Source organism: Verticillium alfalfae, genomic scaffold (genome assembly GCF_000150825.1).
Source record: "Verticillium alfalfae VaMs.102 supercont1.9 genomic scaffold, whole genome shotgun sequence".
In the NCBI taxonomy this organism is placed as follows: Eukaryota; Fungi; Ascomycota; class Sordariomycetes; order Glomerellales; family Plectosphaerellaceae; genus Verticillium; species Verticillium alfalfae.
In genome coordinates this window covers 1,554,333-1,571,574 of record NW_003315030.1, presented here as the reverse complement: position 1 = coordinate 1,571,574, position 17,242 = coordinate 1,554,333, and the positions used below count along the sequence as shown (strand labels likewise).

General features: G+C 53.5%; 6 protein-coding genes across 6 annotated transcripts in view; 4 read left to right on the top strand and 2 right to left on the bottom strand.

The window, feature by feature from the left end:
- Positions 1–492, top strand: part of VDBG_07419 (isoleucyl-tRNA synthetase) — a gene marked incomplete at both ends in the record, with an annotated part of 3,027 nt that extends 2,535 nt beyond the window's left edge. Inside the window, one exon of the mRNA XM_003002802.1 lies at positions 61–492. Within this exon, the coding sequence (XP_003002848.1) occupies positions 61–492 (432 nt within the window). The remainder of the gene's footprint in view (positions 1–60) is intronic.
- A 2,820-nt stretch (positions 493–3,312) lies between these two features.
- On the top strand, positions 3,313–5,797 carry VDBG_07418 (predicted protein; the record flags this gene model as incomplete). The annotated part of the gene is made up of 5 exons (XM_003002801.1): positions 3,313–3,414; positions 3,513–4,004; positions 4,063–5,229; positions 5,306–5,375; positions 5,713–5,797. The coding sequence occupies 5 exons, from the start codon at positions 3,313–3,315 to the stop codon at positions 5,724–5,726; spliced, it is 1,845 nt and encodes a 614-aa protein (XP_003002847.1).
- A 286-nt stretch (positions 5,798–6,083) lies between these two features.
- VDBG_07417 (secreted protein) lies at positions 6,084–7,360 on the bottom strand (the record flags this gene model as incomplete). The annotated part of the gene is made up of 2 exons (XM_003002800.1): positions 6,084–6,220; positions 6,286–7,360. 2 exons carry the CDS (start codon positions 7,319–7,321, stop codon positions 6,084–6,086), a joined length of 1,173 nt encoding a protein of 390 aa, XP_003002846.1.
- An 838-nt stretch (positions 7,361–8,198) lies between these two features.
- On the top strand, positions 8,199–9,684 carry VDBG_07416 (conserved hypothetical protein; the record flags this gene model as incomplete). Its single annotated transcript, XM_003002799.1, has 2 exons — positions 8,199–8,655; positions 8,711–9,684. The coding sequence occupies 2 exons, from the start codon at positions 8,199–8,201 to the stop codon at positions 9,682–9,684; spliced, it is 1,431 nt and encodes a 476-aa protein (XP_003002845.1).
- A 710-nt stretch (positions 9,685–10,394) lies between these two features.
- Positions 10,395–13,175, top strand: VDBG_07415 (conserved hypothetical protein; the record flags this gene model as incomplete). The annotated part of the gene is made up of 6 exons (XM_003002798.1): positions 10,395–10,454; positions 10,683–10,851; positions 11,074–11,277; positions 11,609–11,664; positions 12,094–12,816; positions 13,086–13,175. The coding sequence occupies 6 exons, from the start codon at positions 10,395–10,397 to the stop codon at positions 13,173–13,175; spliced, it is 1,302 nt and encodes a 433-aa protein (XP_003002844.1).
- A 1,320-nt stretch (positions 13,176–14,495) lies between these two features.
- Positions 14,496–16,065, bottom strand: VDBG_07414 (conserved hypothetical protein; the record flags this gene model as incomplete). The annotated part of the gene is made up of 2 exons (XM_003002797.1): positions 14,496–15,245; positions 15,307–16,065. The coding sequence occupies 2 exons, from the start codon at positions 16,063–16,065 to the stop codon at positions 14,496–14,498; spliced, it is 1,509 nt and encodes a 502-aa protein (XP_003002843.1).
- Positions 16,066–17,242: the final 1,177 nt, after the last annotated feature.

The following is a 17,242-nucleotide window of genomic DNA, read 5'->3' as shown; positions in this document are numbered from 1 at the left end:
CACCCGCTCCACGCCCTCGCGTCGACGCCCCTCTTCGACCCCGCCCGCCTCACCCACGAGCCGGCCGTCCTCCGCGCCGACCTCCACCTCCTCCTGTCTGTGCACGCCGCCGTCAAGGCGGCCCTCGAGCGCGCGCGCCTCGCCAAAATGCTCGGCTCCAGCCTGCAGTCCGCCGTCGTCGTCTCCGTGCCCGCCGCGCCGTCTGCCGCCGTCCTGGCGCGTTACGCCGCCGACCTCGACGCCCTCTTTGTCGTGTCGTCTGTCGAGGTGCGGGTCGGCGCCGCGCCGCCCGAGGCGCCCCTTTGTACAAGAGTTCGAGGCCGACGCTGGCACCAAGGGCGTTGTCAGCGTGCTGCCGCCCACGGGGGTGCAAGTGCTCGCGGTGCTGGCGCTACGTCGCCGAGGCGGGAGGACAGTCTCTGCGGAAAGGTGCAAGGAGGCCGTCGAGGCGCTGGAGGCGCTGCAAGCCGTGGAGGGCCAAACGTGAGATGACTACGTGTAGGATTGAAGTAGCAGGGCCTGGGACGTTGCTAGAAACGTCTGGCGCCCTGTGGTGTATTTTTATGTAGATGATTGTACAATTAGATGGGCAGCCCTCTTTTCTGGATCACTGTTCTCAGCCGCCTGTGCTGGTTGTGTAGGAAGCTTGCATTTCGTTTGCTTTAGTGTCTTGTTCTTTTAGAAGCTGGGTGTCATTGCGAGTCTGAACGGCAATTTCTCTTGAGAATTGAGGCGGTTCTACATACCTGCCCTCGGCCCTTCACAGAGCATGACATGATCAATATGAACGCTGCCAGCCTGCGGATCTGGCACATACGACCATACCTATTGGAAAACTTGGGATCCCGTCCGCTCTCCCCTAAATAAGCCAATAAGGGCCGGATCAGTAGTTGGGTGGGTGACCACCAGCGAATACCTGGTGTTGTATGTTTTTTGTTTTTGCTCGCGAGGGGGCTGGGGGGTGACGAGTGTCTTGTGAGATTCTGATGGCGAGCCTTGTAAGAGTGTCTGAGCGTTGTTTGGAGCAGAGTGAAGAGGTCTTCCACGCGTAGTCCGCAGGGGGATGGAATGTAGGTAGGGGTTGGAACACATCTGAATTCTGGGCCCTCCGTAGTCTAGATATACGCTTCCCATAGCCTGAGCCCTTATCCGGCCCCCTGCTTGGCGGCTCCGCAGGGTTGTCTGACAAAGAGTTTCTATGAAGTAGTCGTTTCTTGGTGTTGTTGTGAGTGTATTTTGAAAATGTGGATTGAGCTGTCTTAATGAAAAGACGGATGTCTACGGTCTCCGCCATATATCTGATTGAGTACCTCGAGCTGGAAGATCATCCGTAGGTGATATCTGGAGTCAACTATGAGAGGGAATAAGAATATATCGAGATATCAGCCCTCACAGCTACGAGCCCTCGGCAGCCCTTGATGCGCATTCTCGTAGTCCCTAGCCCTTGTCCAGCCCTTGCTCCTTGGCTCCGCGGCCCCCCTTGACAGCTGTCCGTGTCAGTGCTTGAGCTGGGGCAGAGTGATGGGGTCTTCTACACAAGGTCCGCAGGCAGTAGAATATACGTAGGGGGTCAGAACATATCAAATTACAACCGTCGTAAACGAGAGGGCTCTCCATAGTCCTTATATCTACGTTCTTATCGCCCTTGGCCCCCCTAACCGATCCCCTGCTTGGTATCTCCGCAGGGCTACCGGACAGTCCGGCTGGTCTGGCATGGCTTGAGTTTATGAGATGGACTTTTTGTGCCGCACAGAAGATCATGGTGACTGTTTCAGAGCCTCCAGTACTGCAAGACACTGCTGCACGTCTAGACAAGCCGGTGGGGCGAGAACCCGGGCCAACAAGCCAAGAGCTGCTGGTCTTCCTATGACCATGTGTCAAAGGCAGAGGTGCACCAATCGTTTTCACGTGAATCTCAACTTGTCGCGATCAGATGGTGCCGGATGAGCACATGACGACTTGTGGACAGTAGGAGCTCAGGTTTTTTGCTGCGCCCCTACAAGCTTGTCAACGCGCTCCCGTAGGAGGTTTCCCGGCAAAGCGGCCATGCTTTACGCAATCCGGCTGCCCAAGTTCATGCTACGCAGCAGCTCCTGACAGGAGATGAAAATTCTGCCAATATATTTCCTCTCGGCTTTCGTCTGGTGTTGGCTCGTCTCATCGTCCGTAAGAAACGTCAGTGCCTTGAAAAGCGCAGGTCTTGCCCACGTCCTAGGTTTGATGCGAGAGCTGATTTGGACGAAGTGCCTCACTCCCTGATGCGAAAATCCTCTTCTCGATGAAATAGTGTTCATATGATAAATAACACAATGATAGGCGGGCATCGTAAGTGGTCAGCGGCCCGACGAGCCAGGTTTTCAGTCTGTCTCCTGGTGTTTATCGCATGCGTTCATGTGAACAATGGGCGAAGTCGAGACCACAAACGGGCTGAGGAATCGATGTTTCTGCAGCGGCTCAAAGCGTCACTGTCTGCAAGGCAGAAAAGGTCCGAGTGACAGGCTTGGCGATCTCGATACTTTCCTGTGATGGGCCGCTGAGACTTTTCCATCATGTATTGGGCATCCCAAGTCCTGTGGCGCTCGAAGGACTTTTCTTTTGCTTAGCTGTGCCATGTGGAAGCGCATGTAGATCCCGTGAGGTGGTGTGGCGCTCGATATTTGGCGAGCTGAATCAAGGTCACTCTCTCTTGTTCTGCACGGCCGCAAACTGTCGTCATGAGACCTCCTCTGGAGCAGCAAGATGCCTCAGCCGCACCCAAGCATGGCTTGTCTCTTCCATTTCCCTGCCCCAGTGCTAGCCTGCGTTTTACTCTGCAGCCCACCTTTTTTCGTTCGAGCCTCAGCTTTGCTTGCACCCGTACACTGCTCACCCGCCGTCATCAAGCACACATCGATCTCAGCGAAAGTGATCGTGGGCTGACTGGGTAAGACGTTCTTCGTCTATCGTGGCCAATCAGCCATTACCATCATGCTTTGTTTAAAAGTCTGTTCATACGTTGGTCGGTAACTCTACACAACGTAGCGAATCGACTGACGTCTTCGTGGGATCCATAGAGTCTAGGCTCTATTCCGAGTCCGAAGCTGTGTAAGGCTTTCAAGGAGGTGTGTTACACAGAAGCGACTGAGGTCACTCGTCGTTGTGGCAGTGCCCAAAACCACTCACTGCGTTTCCCATAAAGGCAAGTAAGTGTTGCCTGTGAAGTCCTGTGCTAGTGCAACCTCTGCGAAACTTTGTCTAACCCTTCCTCTTTGAAGTTTTTCTATATTCTGCTCCAAGTTTGTACCACTTTTTCTCACCCTACTATAGCGCATTATGTCAGTACCAGAAGGGCGCATCATCTCGCAACCGGCAATCTACGACTGTTTCAAAGACAGACCTGAGATCGAACCCAACAGTGACATCTCTGGCCTTGGTGTAAGTGCTACCGACTGCCAACCCAGCTGCGCCGGCTCGGCGCATGTTGCGGTGGTTGAAAAAAAGGGGCACGGGTTGATAACCGGCTGCGTCTCTAGATTCTTGCCGGATTCTTGGGAACAGCTTACTTGGCGGTTGTCATCATCACGGCACACTTTTTCCTAGCCTACGATCCGAATAAACGTCCCGACCATGGGATAGTTACTTCTGACCAAGACTGCGAGACGCAACAACTACAACCAAGCAGAGTGCAGAATTTACGTCGGTCGGTGACTTCATCGACGAATGCCATCAACAATCTGCACTCCGAAGGACCAATACAGCGCCGTAACGAAGACTACCCTCCCTCTTCCAGCCAGTTCGGAAGTCTAGCACTTCAAGAGGGTGTAACGACACCACGTGGGGGTCAAGATCTGCTCGACCACCAGACACAATGCATTTGTGAGGCTGAATGCGACAAAAAGTGGTCTCCCAATCCTATTGATCAGCTCATTTTCGGAAACGAATTCGGTCGGTGGCTCTTTCCGAAACGATCATCGTTACAGGATCCGGATCCATTCGCACGAGATATGCGAAAAGCCTTTGACCATGTGAGAGCAGCCCACAAACTCATTCCACCTTGCCGCAATCTGACAACCATTTGCACAGTACATCCTAGCCTTCTGCGACGGTCAATCAATTACCGGCCTTGCGATTCTATTAAGCGCCTTCGCGATGCTGGGAGGGCCTTCTGGCATATCTGCGTATCACTGGCAGATCGCTGTCCTCTTGGCATGGCTTGCCAACATCACGCACCTCGTTGGTCTTACGTTCTTGCAGGGTTACTTGCGTCAACGACCTTTGCATCGAAACGTCCGTCTGGTTCCTACAACAATATTGCTAATCCTCCTTCTCGTTGCGCTCTTCCCTACCGGATGGTTCAACTGGTCGTATTTGGACAGGCACTGGGGTGCCAATCCCGCAAGCCCTTCCTCCTACGCTCGCTGTTTCTTCAACGTCCAGACTGCTACTCAGAGAGCACTAGACTCAAGCGATATGCGTGTCGGCTTTCCGGAAGGCTCTGGCTCGTCAATGATCTTTAGTATGCTTTTTCTGAGCACGAGCTTTGGAATTCGCCTCATCAAGCTATCGCGTCGCGCTTCCAATTTCTTTCGAAATGTGGTTCGACGTAGTGCTCGTCGACGGCTGCGTCAGCTTGCACTGGATACCATGGCCCGTTTTGAGACAGCATCTCCCAGACTGAACTTTGTCCGCCAATACTTCTTCGTCAATTTCCTCATCGCCATACTCATGACGGCACGCATATATACGGATGTGGCAACGTCGACCTTCTCCGAGGTTCTGTTCGCCTGGGTAGCGGTTCTTTGGGTAACTATCCGCATTTTCGCGACTCGAGCCTCGGTGCATCTTGACGAAAATGACTTTACATTCGGTCAGATTGTTGCCGTCCTGCTGCTCATTGGACCTACCATCACCGCCGCTTTGACCGCCTGGCCTCTGTTGCCACGACGTCGTACGCCTCAGGACTGCCGGCGCACCCGTCTAGCCCCTTTTTCATGGCTGAAAGAAGGGATCGTTGCTTGGGCAACATCTTTCAGCACCCCCCAATACAGATTTGACGCAAACGAACCAATCAACCACGTCATGTGTCACCACAAGAAACCGCTCCAGTTGGCGAACAAGTCTATGAGCTACCAAGCTCCCTGGACCGACGTCATCGTGTTTATCGTCGTGGTGAACCTTGTCGGGTGCTCAATTGCTAGCATCAGGCATACTACTCTCTTCATGGAACACACCCCCAATGGTCTTGGTTTTGCCAAAGCTGTGGAATTTTTCTATTCAGCGTTGATCCTTGTTTTATGCGTGGTGCTACTAAATCTCTATGGAGTAGCTACAGTGTCGGGAGAAGACGTTACTGGCAGTGATCCAAATGGAGAGTCGAACTACATGCCAACTGTCTGGTTCAGTCGTCTTGGGCCGGAGTCGGCTCGTACTGCTTTTTTTACTGTTTCTTGTGTGTGTAATCTTCTCCTGCTCACTATAAGTGTCACCAGCAGCAGTGTTCGTCATGCCTTTCTTTTAAGCCTGACTGTTCCTGTTGGTCTACTGTTCATCTATGTAGGTTCTTGCTTCATGAGTTTGATAACGCCTTACTTCATGAGTTTGATAACACCTTAGACTATAGTATAGTTAGTACAGTTCAGTTTCAGCAGATGTGTTTTGCAATAGAGATTCACTTAGGATTTTCTATTTCCGTGAGCTCACTGGGACGATTACAGATCTTAAAGGAATCCCTAGACGATGAAATATGATGCCTTACACTAGGTACTGGCGTCCAAGGAAAGAAGCAGCCGCTAAACTTTGACCCGAAACGCGGAAATAGATTTGCTTTAATCTTGCACACTGAACTTAGCACCCTCATGCGAAACATTTTACTCACACCACCGTCAGGACAAGCGGGACGCTCCTCTTGCAAAGATTGTACTTGAATGTCCTATTTAGATGCCAGCTTGTCCGTGAAGAATTTCCTTTGGACCATAGGTTGACGCCAGCCCTCGCGTTATTTCTGGTCCCGCCCTATTTGGCTGCCCACACAACGGCCGCAGCAGCTTCCAGAAGGAAATCCAAGCATACTTGCAAAACTATGCAATAAATCGTGAGGTACTCTCTCAAGCATTGGTCAAGGTTTCCCAGCCGACGAAGAGCTTGTTCGTACCAGCTGGCCGCTGGTCCAGAGTCAATTCCTCTGTGTATGGCATGTCATATCCCAAACGGCCCGAGAGGGCGCGGAATGACACTTCCGTTACTAGAGATGTGATGTCAGATGTCTAGTCCTACTACGTCTATAGGGAGGACAGAAAAATTGCATACCTGGCCCAAAATAGAGAGATAGTGTCTTTCCAGGGCACAGCCAAGCGGGCTTCGGTTCTCCGAGGTGATATTTCGAATGAAACTCTAGAGCGTATCGCAATCTAGTACCGGTTTCCTCACTGAATAAATTGCGTCCTTGTATTCTCGATGTCTCAGCGACATGGCCGATAGAGGCAAGGCCGTATCCTGTGTGTTCAAAGTCTCTGCACGTCTCCTGGGACAGACCGCTGACGTTGAACACAGACTGGCCCTGCCAGTATGTCACGATCCCGGCCTGCGTACTCGTCGTCGTATCTCCAGGTGCTGTTTTTGGAAGATCGCCGTCGCTCTCCAGGTAGATGTAGGCCGGCACTCGGTTGAGGAACTTTGTCATGCCAGCATCATAAACAGTCTGGTCATCAAGGAATACACCAATGAAGATTGCGGCTTCCGCCATGACAAGATCCCAGTTACCCATGTAGTTTGGTGCGCCATTTTTGACGAGAGGCAAGTAGACATTACGCAACATGCCCTCAAACTTTGTAATGCTGGCAGCGCTCCAGCCGGCGTTTGAATATCTGATCAACTCTGCGGCGCGGGCCCAAGTTGAAGCGACCCAACCAGACTGCAATGGCGAGTTTGTGTTGTTGTGTGCTTTGATGGTGGATGCCCAAGAATCCATAAACGAGATGGCCTTGTTTGCGTATGTCTGCGTGCCTGTGACTGTCCATGCCAGGGCATTCAAGTACGTCACCATGGCGTCTTCTCTTTCATCCGAACAACCAACGTCAGGTGTAGAGTATGATCCGCACTCTACTGTTGAGACGGGCTCTGGGGCTGTCTTGGAGGCATAAGGGTGCGCCAGCATGGAAGTGTACGCTGGAGCCCACGGAGCAGCTGACTGTGATACCTTGGTCCTAATGAGCTCTGCTTGTGCTTCGTCGATGAGGATGCCTGGGTGGACAAAGTTCGCTCGAGGCTGGACGGAACCAGGGAGACCCATGGCCAAGTGCCAGAGGGCACATGAGGATAAAAGGATGTAGCGGTGAGGGAGCATCTTTACTATCGAGTTCTGCTGTTGGGTTTGTGGTGTGCCATGGCAGGTAGAGTGATGGGTTCCGCAAAGACTTTTATGAGCCCTTCCAGCTCTAGCATCTTGCTTTCAGGAGAACTTTCTCTGCTTCAGGGGCTACTGTAACTATTTGCCAAGCTTGCAAGGAGAGCTCTAATGTAACCTGAAACGTTTACGATTTGTTGCTCACTTTAGCTCTCTAGGGGTTATCTTGGGGGTCCGACTGATGCTGGGTGAAGCATTCGAGAGCAACCTTCTGTAAACAGATTTGGTCACCATGCTGCCGAGGTCTGACATAACTACGTTACATGACCCGTCATGGTAATAAATCAGAAGATCAGCACGCCAACTTGACCAGGGCTGGATGATGGTCTCGTGGCGCGCATGGAGCACGTATCGTGTGATTGTTATCTGCAGCTGTTCTCGAGTAACATGCTGTTTTGTGGCTTGGGATCGCCGTAACTGTGGCCGAGAGCAGCCTTATCATGCTCCCACTTACTCCGCACTTTGAACGCCTCAGTCCACCTTTTGGTGCGAAGTGACGCCTGGGCAGATATTTTGACATTGCGGGCCCGGCCGTTCGTCCGACTCCGAACACCGGCCGGAAGTACTCACCCACGACATGGTCGAATTGCCAGGAGCCCGATTATCGCACGGATGTTACATCAAGCTACGTATTGATGGAGAGATGTAACCTCGCTACGGCGATTCGATGCAACAATGCGAGGTTGGGTCGCCCTCTATCATGAGCAAGATTGGTTCGGATTTGTGTATACAAATAGTTGTAGGCATCGAAGCTGATGGCAATGATGAGTCCTTACCAGTCTCAGCAATCTCAGTCATCACAATTGCCACCCTCATCATGCTCGTTCCACAACGCAGTCAAAACAGCCAGGTCTCTCTGCGTCTCTGGCCAATCTTGTTGCTGGCTACACTGGCCTCTGGACGTCCATCCTCATACTATGTTGATTGCGGGGCATCCTCGCCGGGCAACGGCACTGTTGAAGGGCCTTGGAACTCTTTCGATGAACCCAATGAGTTCGTTTTCGCACCTGGCGACACTCTGGCTCTTAAGTCCAACGTAACTTGCAAGGGAAACCTGTCTCCGAAGGGGAGCGGCACTTCGAGCCAGCCCATACGACTGACATCGTACCCAATCGACTCGATCTTGGGTCCGCCAGTCATTCATGCAGACGGAGCCAACTCGTCACTGTTGCTCACGAACCAAGATCACTGGCGCATCACCAAGATTGCCTTCACCAACCCGGCGAGCAACGTTGCCAGGCGCCAAGGGATCACGATCCTCGCCAATGACGGGGGTGTTCATTACGGCATCACGATCGAGGACAACACGATCTATGACGTGCAGGACAGACACAGACTGCGAGCTCAGTTCTGACTTTGCCAACTCGGCCGGCATCCTCCTCAGCGCCGTCAATGGGAGCCGCTATGACGGCGTCGCCGTTCGAGACAACACGATCAAAGACTGCGGCGGCGGCGCCATGAAGATCCGGCCCGGCCAGATCGACAATCAGGGCAGCAATATCCGCGTGTCCTACAACAAGATGGACGCCTGCGGCGGCGACGGCATCGTCGTGCAGTACTCCGATGCGCCGAGCCTGGACCACAACGTGGCGTCGAACCTCGGCAAGGGCAAGTACCCCTGGAAGGGAGGCAACTTTGCCGGCATCTGGGTCATGGCCTCGCACAACCCCGTCATGCGGCACAACGTCGTGTACGGGAGCATCATGAGCCTCCACGACAGCACGGCGTTTGACTGCGACTGGGGCGTCACGGGCACATGCATCGTCGAGTACAACTACAGCCACGATAATGCCGGCGGCGCGTTCCTCGACTGCGACGGCTGTGGCGTCTCCGGGGGCGCGAGGCAGATTGTTCGCTACAACATTTTCGAAAACGACTGCCGCATGATCAGCGTGTCGGAAAACTCGACGCTCGAGTTTTATAACAATGTCATGTACTGCGCCGACAGGGACTTTGAGCTGCAACTGCCGCAGAACGCGACCAAGATGACGAACAACATCTTTGTCGGGCGTGAGAATTCAACCCTGCCCGTGGCCAGCAACATCGTATGGGAAAACAACCTCTTTCACGGCCTGATGCCACCCACCGAAGACGGGCACCTCGGCGACCCGCTCTTCGCAAGCCCGCGCACTCGCGGAAGCACGCTGGGGGCAGGGTTTGGGTACAAGTTGCGGGCAGGCTCTCCAGCCATAGGAAGCGGCATTACGATCAAGGACAATGGGGGTAAGGATTATTTTGGTAGGAGGCTGGGTGGTGCTACGAAGCCCAACATTGGACCCTATAGTGACAAAGGCATCAATTGAAGTAACCACTTTGGATTCAGGACACAAATCAAGGACTATTGGCAGGTCTGTACAAGGAATAGATAAACAGCAACTTCATCTGCAGTTCTTGGAGTACGAATTAAGCACGCAGTTAGCTGCTCTTCGCGTGATAGATATTTGCCTGTGGAAGAGAGAAAAGATGTGGAATTGATGGCGTGTCATGTCGGTCACCAGATCGTAGAAGCTGGAAACAGGTCATCATTTATGGTTATGATAGAGGTGAGCCGATAGCGACTGGAACCTTTCAACTAAACCGGGGTTGGAAGATGGTCGAAAAGAGGCAGAAGGTGGTGGACCTCCCTCCTAACGAGAGCACATCGAAAGATAGTCTATGCAGAGGTATTAGTTCCTCCGTCCATTGGGTATCGACCTGAGCTGACTATTGGACCCGGTGCTATGTCTTATTTTATATATACTATTAATCTAGTGGTATAAATTTTGGTTCGCTATTAACATTTTCTGTTGCTCTACCGTCGATCCTCTGATGATAGTGAGTTCGGTAGTTTGGCGGTTGCTGGCTGTACAGTGCCCGTTATGAGCGAGATGGTGGTCCTAAGCGGGGTAAGATTGCTTACTCGAACCTGCAATCGACGTGAGTAACTGGCCCACCAAGATCCGGAGGTACCCAAATTCGTACGTGTCTTGTACGGTGATCAAGCCGATTCCTCCCCGATATAAGCCACCTTACAATGGAGTGCTTTTGTCATAAGCTCTCAACCCATCAATTTCACGACATCACTGAGTCCGAGGTGAGGCGGCGACTATAATCCTCGTGAGACGGGGTTCTCTAACAATTCTACTTCAAGACTGTGAATCTGATAACCTGGGCTGGCTGGGCTCAACATACAACATGGCAGCGGTAGCAGGCTTCCGAGGTGACCAGAATATTGAAGCCCAGCAACTCATTCGGCGAATCTTTTGCTACGGCTTTGCGATGTTGCATTAGAAACACTTGTCTATCAACCCGGATCGTGCAGGAAATTAAAGATGCGCTGCCGCATATTCAGAACACGATTCGGGACAAGGTCTATCATATTACCCGTATCGGGGAGAACTGGAAGGAAATTATCGGGGATTCCGCGTCTTCCACGAACGTGGCCCGCAGCACCTCAGAGGACTGCTTTGCCTCTTTTCGTCAGCGTCCACGTGAGTTTGGCCGGCACTCTGGCCAGCTTCCTTACTCATCAGCCTCCAGCTGGGAGAGAGCAAAAATCGAGGACCGTCAATCTGGCCTCGCAATTCTCTCTACGACCACAGACATCCGCCAACGGACTCTGCAATGCACATCTGCCATCCAGAAAGCCCTAGACTAGATGTTATGTACAGCCTCCCGAGTCTAGTCTTATTTTCTGCACTAACGAGTCTCAGTGGAACACTCTTTCGTCGAGGAGACGCGCGGGATCACGTCACGTTCGCAATCTCTCCTGGGCACAACGGCGATGCCTCGACCCAACCGCAGCAGCCTACCTTCTAGGGCGGTGCCCGTGAGAAGAGATTCGAATGCCCCATCAGGAGCTCAATCAGCTTGTAATTCTTCCCTAGCGGCTGTATCTGAAGCCGTTGGGTTGGGCGGTACGTCTTCGGAGGACGCTAAGATCTTGCTGCTCCTTCTTTCTTTCCTCTCGACATCCGATAAGATCCCCTTGGATTTCTTCTGTGGAGCTATGACACGCAAACGCTGGACCACACAAGGCGAGATTAAAGAGGTGGATGCAATCCACGTTGGTCTTGCTCCGGAACTTCGCAATTTGCTCTCGGACAACCCAAGATTGCGCAACGCCTTTCACCAGCTCGACTTGTTGTCGACCGTTTCCAAGGACCACGACCAGACCTACACCTTGGACAAAGCTGTCGCGAGTCGTGTTCGTGAGAATTTAAGTGCAAGAGACTCGTCATTTTGGAGGTTCCAGGCCGTCATTGTTGCGTATCGAGCAATCCCATGAAGTACATCCAGTCTGCGTAAGTCAAAACCAACGAAGAGGTCATCCATCCATCTAACACGGTCACAGCACTCCGAACACGAAGTTGTTCCTACCGCACTTCAAGCATGCCCTAGAGGCATTCCAAGATTGCTATGATTCCCTACCTGCCAGCACCAGAGTCGACCTTGGGCTCACCCTTGTTGAAGCATCTCGGTTTCCAAATATGGCATGGAAACGCTTTGTTGTTGGTCAAGCAGAAATTGCTTCGCGTGGTCTGGATGACTGGTACTTATCTTGTTGCATTGCACAATCACAAAGCCTCCTAAGCCGGATGGCCGGAAACATGGACCATGCCGCCAGCAGCATTAGCGATTTCGTCCAAGGCCGGGCTGGGAGTGCTATGGATAAGAGAATGTTTTCAGCAATCGGCCAGGCGACCATCCAGCGCTCTTTGAACTGCATTCAGGTGGAAGACCTTTCTACCGCTAAGAGATGGTTGAAAGGCTGGAGTCCTCTGGAACAGACCCCGTCCGTACTTGAGAAAGTGGTATTATTTCGCAAGCACATGATACTTGGAAGGCTCCTACGGTTCCGAGGTGCGTTTAGAGAATCACTGACGTGTTTGAAGAACGCGCAGACAACCATAGGGCAGTGCAAAGACCTCATCTTCGATGAAGACCTCCGTGATCTCACCTGCGATCAGGCCGATACGCTCCGAGAACTTGGCGACCTTACGTCTGCCGAATATCTTCTTCGTGCCGAAATCACGCGCCGAGACCAAAGCTCCATGTCGTCAGGCCATTCCCTTCTTGAGCTATCCCTAGCGGAAGCCTTGTTTGCTCAAGGATGCTTTCAAGAGGCAGATAAGCTTTGCTTGGATGTCCAGTCCCGCCCTGGCCTCCTGAGGCTTGAGAAACTGCGTTTGCATATCACGATGGCAAAGATACGTCATATGAAGTCCGATAACGAAGGTGCATTATGCTGTTGGAGCGGAGCGTTGAAGGAAATTAGGAAGTTCCAGTTGACCAACGGCCGAACAACGCGAATAATCACCATGTCCATTTGCGACACGCTGGCTAGTCTTGGCGAGACCTGGTTGGTGGACGAATCTATGAAGCAGGTGGCATCTGTGGATGGAAGCGCAAAGCCTGGAGGTGTCGAGTGGTGGTTTGCAGGCATGCGCCACTGGGTAGAATATTTGCAGTCTCGGAGTTTTCGTAGTCGCATGTAGTCCGATATACCAAACAGGATTCATCACGCCAAAATACGGGCCACCGTCTTATCGGACTAATCTGTTGACACACCTGGCTCGCACTTCTGCTTTCGCTGAGAGCGACGGGTCGCCCCTGCTCCGCGCCTCGGCCTTCCACACGCTTGCGCGTCAGATCGCTGCGTGATCGATAACGAACGGGAGAGGCCGACGACTCACCCATCCGCCTTCTACTCGCTGTACTTCAGCTTGCCAGTTCCGTCGAGAAGAGCGCCGCCGTAGCCATGCGCGGGCGCGCAGACCTTGTGATGCCGCCGCCGCTCTGGGCGTCAAGCTAGCTTTGACCACAGTGCCGTAAGCTTGCGAGCGCGGCAAAACGACATCAAGAATATGGAGAGTTGCCAGGAACCGGGCCCGTTGCCCAATCCGTCCTCACCCCTCTCCTTGCGGCGGTGCCTAAGTCCTATTCGATGGTGATAGTCGCGTAAAATTGACAGGATTTGGGGAGCATGGTGCATTGGAGTATTCGGCATTGGATCCTGCTCGTGATCTTTGCTTCAGCATACCAAAAGTAGGACACTGGATTTTACATTTGTCGAAAGGCATGATGAAGGGAACCATTTCTTTTCAATTTTTTTTCTCAATTTCTTTTTTTTTTTTTTTTTTTTAGCATGCAACACCATGTGGCAGACCATTCACCGCTCAGATAAACAGAACTCACTTCATCAAATGCCCTTCTGCCGTGGACATACCAAGCCGGACAACACGAGGTGGGTTGTAACAGCTCACTATATGCTGCAATAATGAAAGGTTTGTCACATACGACCATACCTGTTGGAAAACTTGGGATCACGTCCGCTCTCCCCTAAATAAGCCAACAAGGGCCGGATCAGTAGTTGGGTGGGTGACCACCAGCGAATACCTGGTGTTGTATGTTTTGGGCATCATCCTTTTGCTTTCTTGGATCATCGATGAAGGTAGAGGTGGTGGGGGACGAGCAGAGTGGTCTCACATGCCTCTTCACGTTCTTCACGTTCTCGGTTTTGAAGCAAATGGAGAAGAAACGGGAGAAAAGCAGAAAGTAGGAAGGCAGATTGTCTGTTCATTGTCCTCAAAAGGCTATCTATCCATAACTTCCGACCAAAGCCAACGCTCTAAAATAATCACGGAACCCACCAACTCCAGGCCCTCCTTCGAGAGCCAAATGTTTCCCTGGCATGAATGTCTCCCGCAATGAACCCCTGGCCCGTCCGTTTGGCCCCTTGCTGGGGATGATGCCAAGATACAAAGAGGCCCGAACCCAATCCCTAAATCATAACCTAACGCCCTGCAAAAAAAAAATCAAATGATCAAGATCCTGGCGAGATAGAATCAAAAAGAGAACGGCAGCACTCTCAGCTTGCAAACGAAACTGGTAGCCTCTACCAAGAGAAAGTTGGTCGAGGTTTGTACTGCTGCTGTGAGAAAGGGGTATAGTGGCGAAGCGAAAGATATGGCCGTGTATGTTGTCTGTTGTTTTTTCTAGCGCCAGAGAAGAAAGACTTTTTGCCATCATTTTCGATGACCATGTCCTGTGCATCGCAGTTTGATAGCCCATACGTTCATAGGGGAAACTGCGTCTGCGTTGTGTCCGGAGGCTCATCCTTCAGGTAAAGAAGCTACTGACGCTTCGACTTGAGCAGCAGCGACTTGAACCACAAGGTAAAAGTTGTCCACGCGCTTTGAGTCTTGCGTTTAGCAGTACGGCCACGCGGTGGCGTCTCAAATGCCACACCCTGTGCCGCGACGCTTGCGTAGCCACGGGTCGCGAACGTCGGCACGCTCTTCTCCGACATGGCATGCTGGCTTGTGACAGGGGACAAGCTCGCGCCATGAGAAGCGGCGGCAGTCTTCTTCCTCGTGCGCCGACCTTCCTCCGAAGACCGAGCTCTGCGCGGGAGCTCCTTGAACTCGCCGAAGCCAGCACCGGCATAGGTGGATTCAACAGCAGTGTCACTGCGGATGAAGGTATGGTCGTCAAGTCCGTCGTCGAGAGCGGCGGCACGAGCCTTGATGAGGGCCTCGGCAGCGGCCTCTACCTGCTGATCCCGAGCGTCTGACTCGGTACGGTGATGGTCGCCGCGCGCGCGTCGTTTTTGCTCCTTCTCATCACGTTTCTGCTGCTTCGCACGCTCCTTGTCTTGCCATTTTTGACGCTCGATACGAATACGCTCCTGATGATAATCCGAGCCAAGCTCAGAGCGAGAGCGCAGGCGAAAGCCCTCGAGCGAAGTACGTAGACCCATGGCAGAGGCCGACGTGGAGAGTGAGATGGGAGAGGTCGCTGTGAAAGAGTGCGGAGAGAAGGCGGGCGTGCTGCTAGAAGGTGGCGAAGTAGCTAGGGACAATGCGCCGGGCGAGTCGTACGACTCGGAGAAAGGTTGAGATCAGAGTGCTCGAGACATTGGCCAGGCGGGAACCTCCCGATACCGAGGTGGAGCGATTCGAGGTGTTGATGCGCAGGGGGTTCTGGTTGACGTCGGAGAGGGAGGATGTGCGCTGACTGGCGAGCGAGGGGCGCCTGGGGCTACTGTTGCTCGTGTTGCCGGCTGTGTTGGTATTGGCGGCGTAGTTGTGGAGGTTATTTTGCGAGAGCGAGCGCGACTGAGGTTGGAGGCCATTGGCAGGGTGGTTATAACTGTAGCTGGGATCGAAGTCCAGGTCCTCATCCTCCGTGATCGTCGGTGAGTAGTCGCGAGAGTTGTTATTGCCCTGCTGTGTGGGCTGATCCAGGCTGGCGAGAGAGTTGGCGTAAGAGAGGGGCGGTGTTGAGGTCCGCGGGGTCTGCTGAAAGGGGTGAACAAAACTGCCGCTGCGATACCCTCCAGGCCCGCTGCCGCTACTCGTGGCGATGCTTGCGTGTGAGGCACCGCTCGTGGACCGGGCATGCGAGTACTTGGATCGTGCATTCGCGCTGCTGGTGTTGGCGTAGCTGCTATTGTCGAGCTCGGTAGTTGATGTGGTGAAGCTCACATCGCGCTCACGGCCGGCTCCCCCGCCCCAACCGTGGCTGCCATAGTGTATTTGCTCCTCCCAGGTGCGGTCAATGTCGAGAGAGCTCTTCGCCGACTGAGAGCCCACCTTCTTGAGGATGGGTTTGACGACAGCCTTGCTACGTGACTTGGTCAACTTGGCAGGTGCGGTGCCAGCCAAGTCGGCATACGACTCGGCCACGGCCATGCCCTTCATGTTGGTGTGCCTGTTCTCTGAATGATGTGCGTAGGTTGTCGCTGTGCCGGTGGCAGTGGGTTGAGTATGGGTGGACGGGTGACGTCCAGGTGATTGACGCGGGCGAGAGCTATGACTTGGCGCAGGGCACTGGCGTCTGGCCTTTCGAATACATTGGAGATCGTCGTGGCAGAGAGTTGTGTTGCGAATTGTAGACTGGGTTTTTGGTGTTTCGGGTCTGGGTCCGGCGGCGTTGTTTGGTGTTTTGACGTTTTGCCGTCAGTGGGAGGGGGTGGTAGCGCGAGACGCAGTATGGGGTGAAATCTGGGGTCGATCGATCGAACGATGTAGTGTGTGCCGGACCGTCGTGTGCGTATGCGTGTGCGTTTGCGTACCGACAGCAGTTGCTGCTGTTGTTGTCGGTGTTGAAAGGCTGTCTGCTGCCTGGTCGAGGACAAGGACAAGAGACCTGGTGGTTGCAGAGCAGAGAATCAGAGTAGGAGGGGAGGTAGGAAGGAAAGGAAGAGGCGGAAGAGAGATGGAGGTTGCGCCGTCGGGGAGGATGGCATGCACCTCACCAGCCAACCGAGCGAGCGAGCGAGCAAGCAAGCGGAGAGACCAGGCGGGCTGAGATGGGGTGACTGGGCACTAGGTACTACCTAGGTACTAGGTGCGAGGTACTAGGCGCCAGGGACTAGGGGGGAGGGGGAAGGAGGTGGGGAGCAGCGCAGAGAGCAAGAGTCAAGAAGGGAGATGGAGGATACGACGACACCCACCTACCGCAATGTCGGGTAGTGCGGGCGCGGCGGTGCTGCGGGACCTTCTCCGCTGAGCGCTGGGAAGAAGGTGCCAAGAAGGTGCCTCGCCCGTGTGCTTGCTTCCTGCTTGCGAGCTTTGGGCTGTGTGCTGCAAGCAGACTCTGGTCCCTCTTTCCCCCCTGGATGGCTGCTCTTTCCCTCTCGATCTCGTTTTGCCTGACAACGTCTTCCCTGACAACGCAGCGCAGGCCGGCCTCAGGGTCGCCGAGGATCAGTTGGCTTGGCAAGAGGAAAGCAGCGAAGGATGGCAGGAGCGACACGACAGGGCGGGCACGACGCAGGCAGGCAGGCAGGCACACTGACAGGGCCGTCGCAGAAGCAGATCAGTGCTTCCGGGGGTGGAGCGGTGGCACGTGGGGGGGAGATTGCTGGGGAGATCG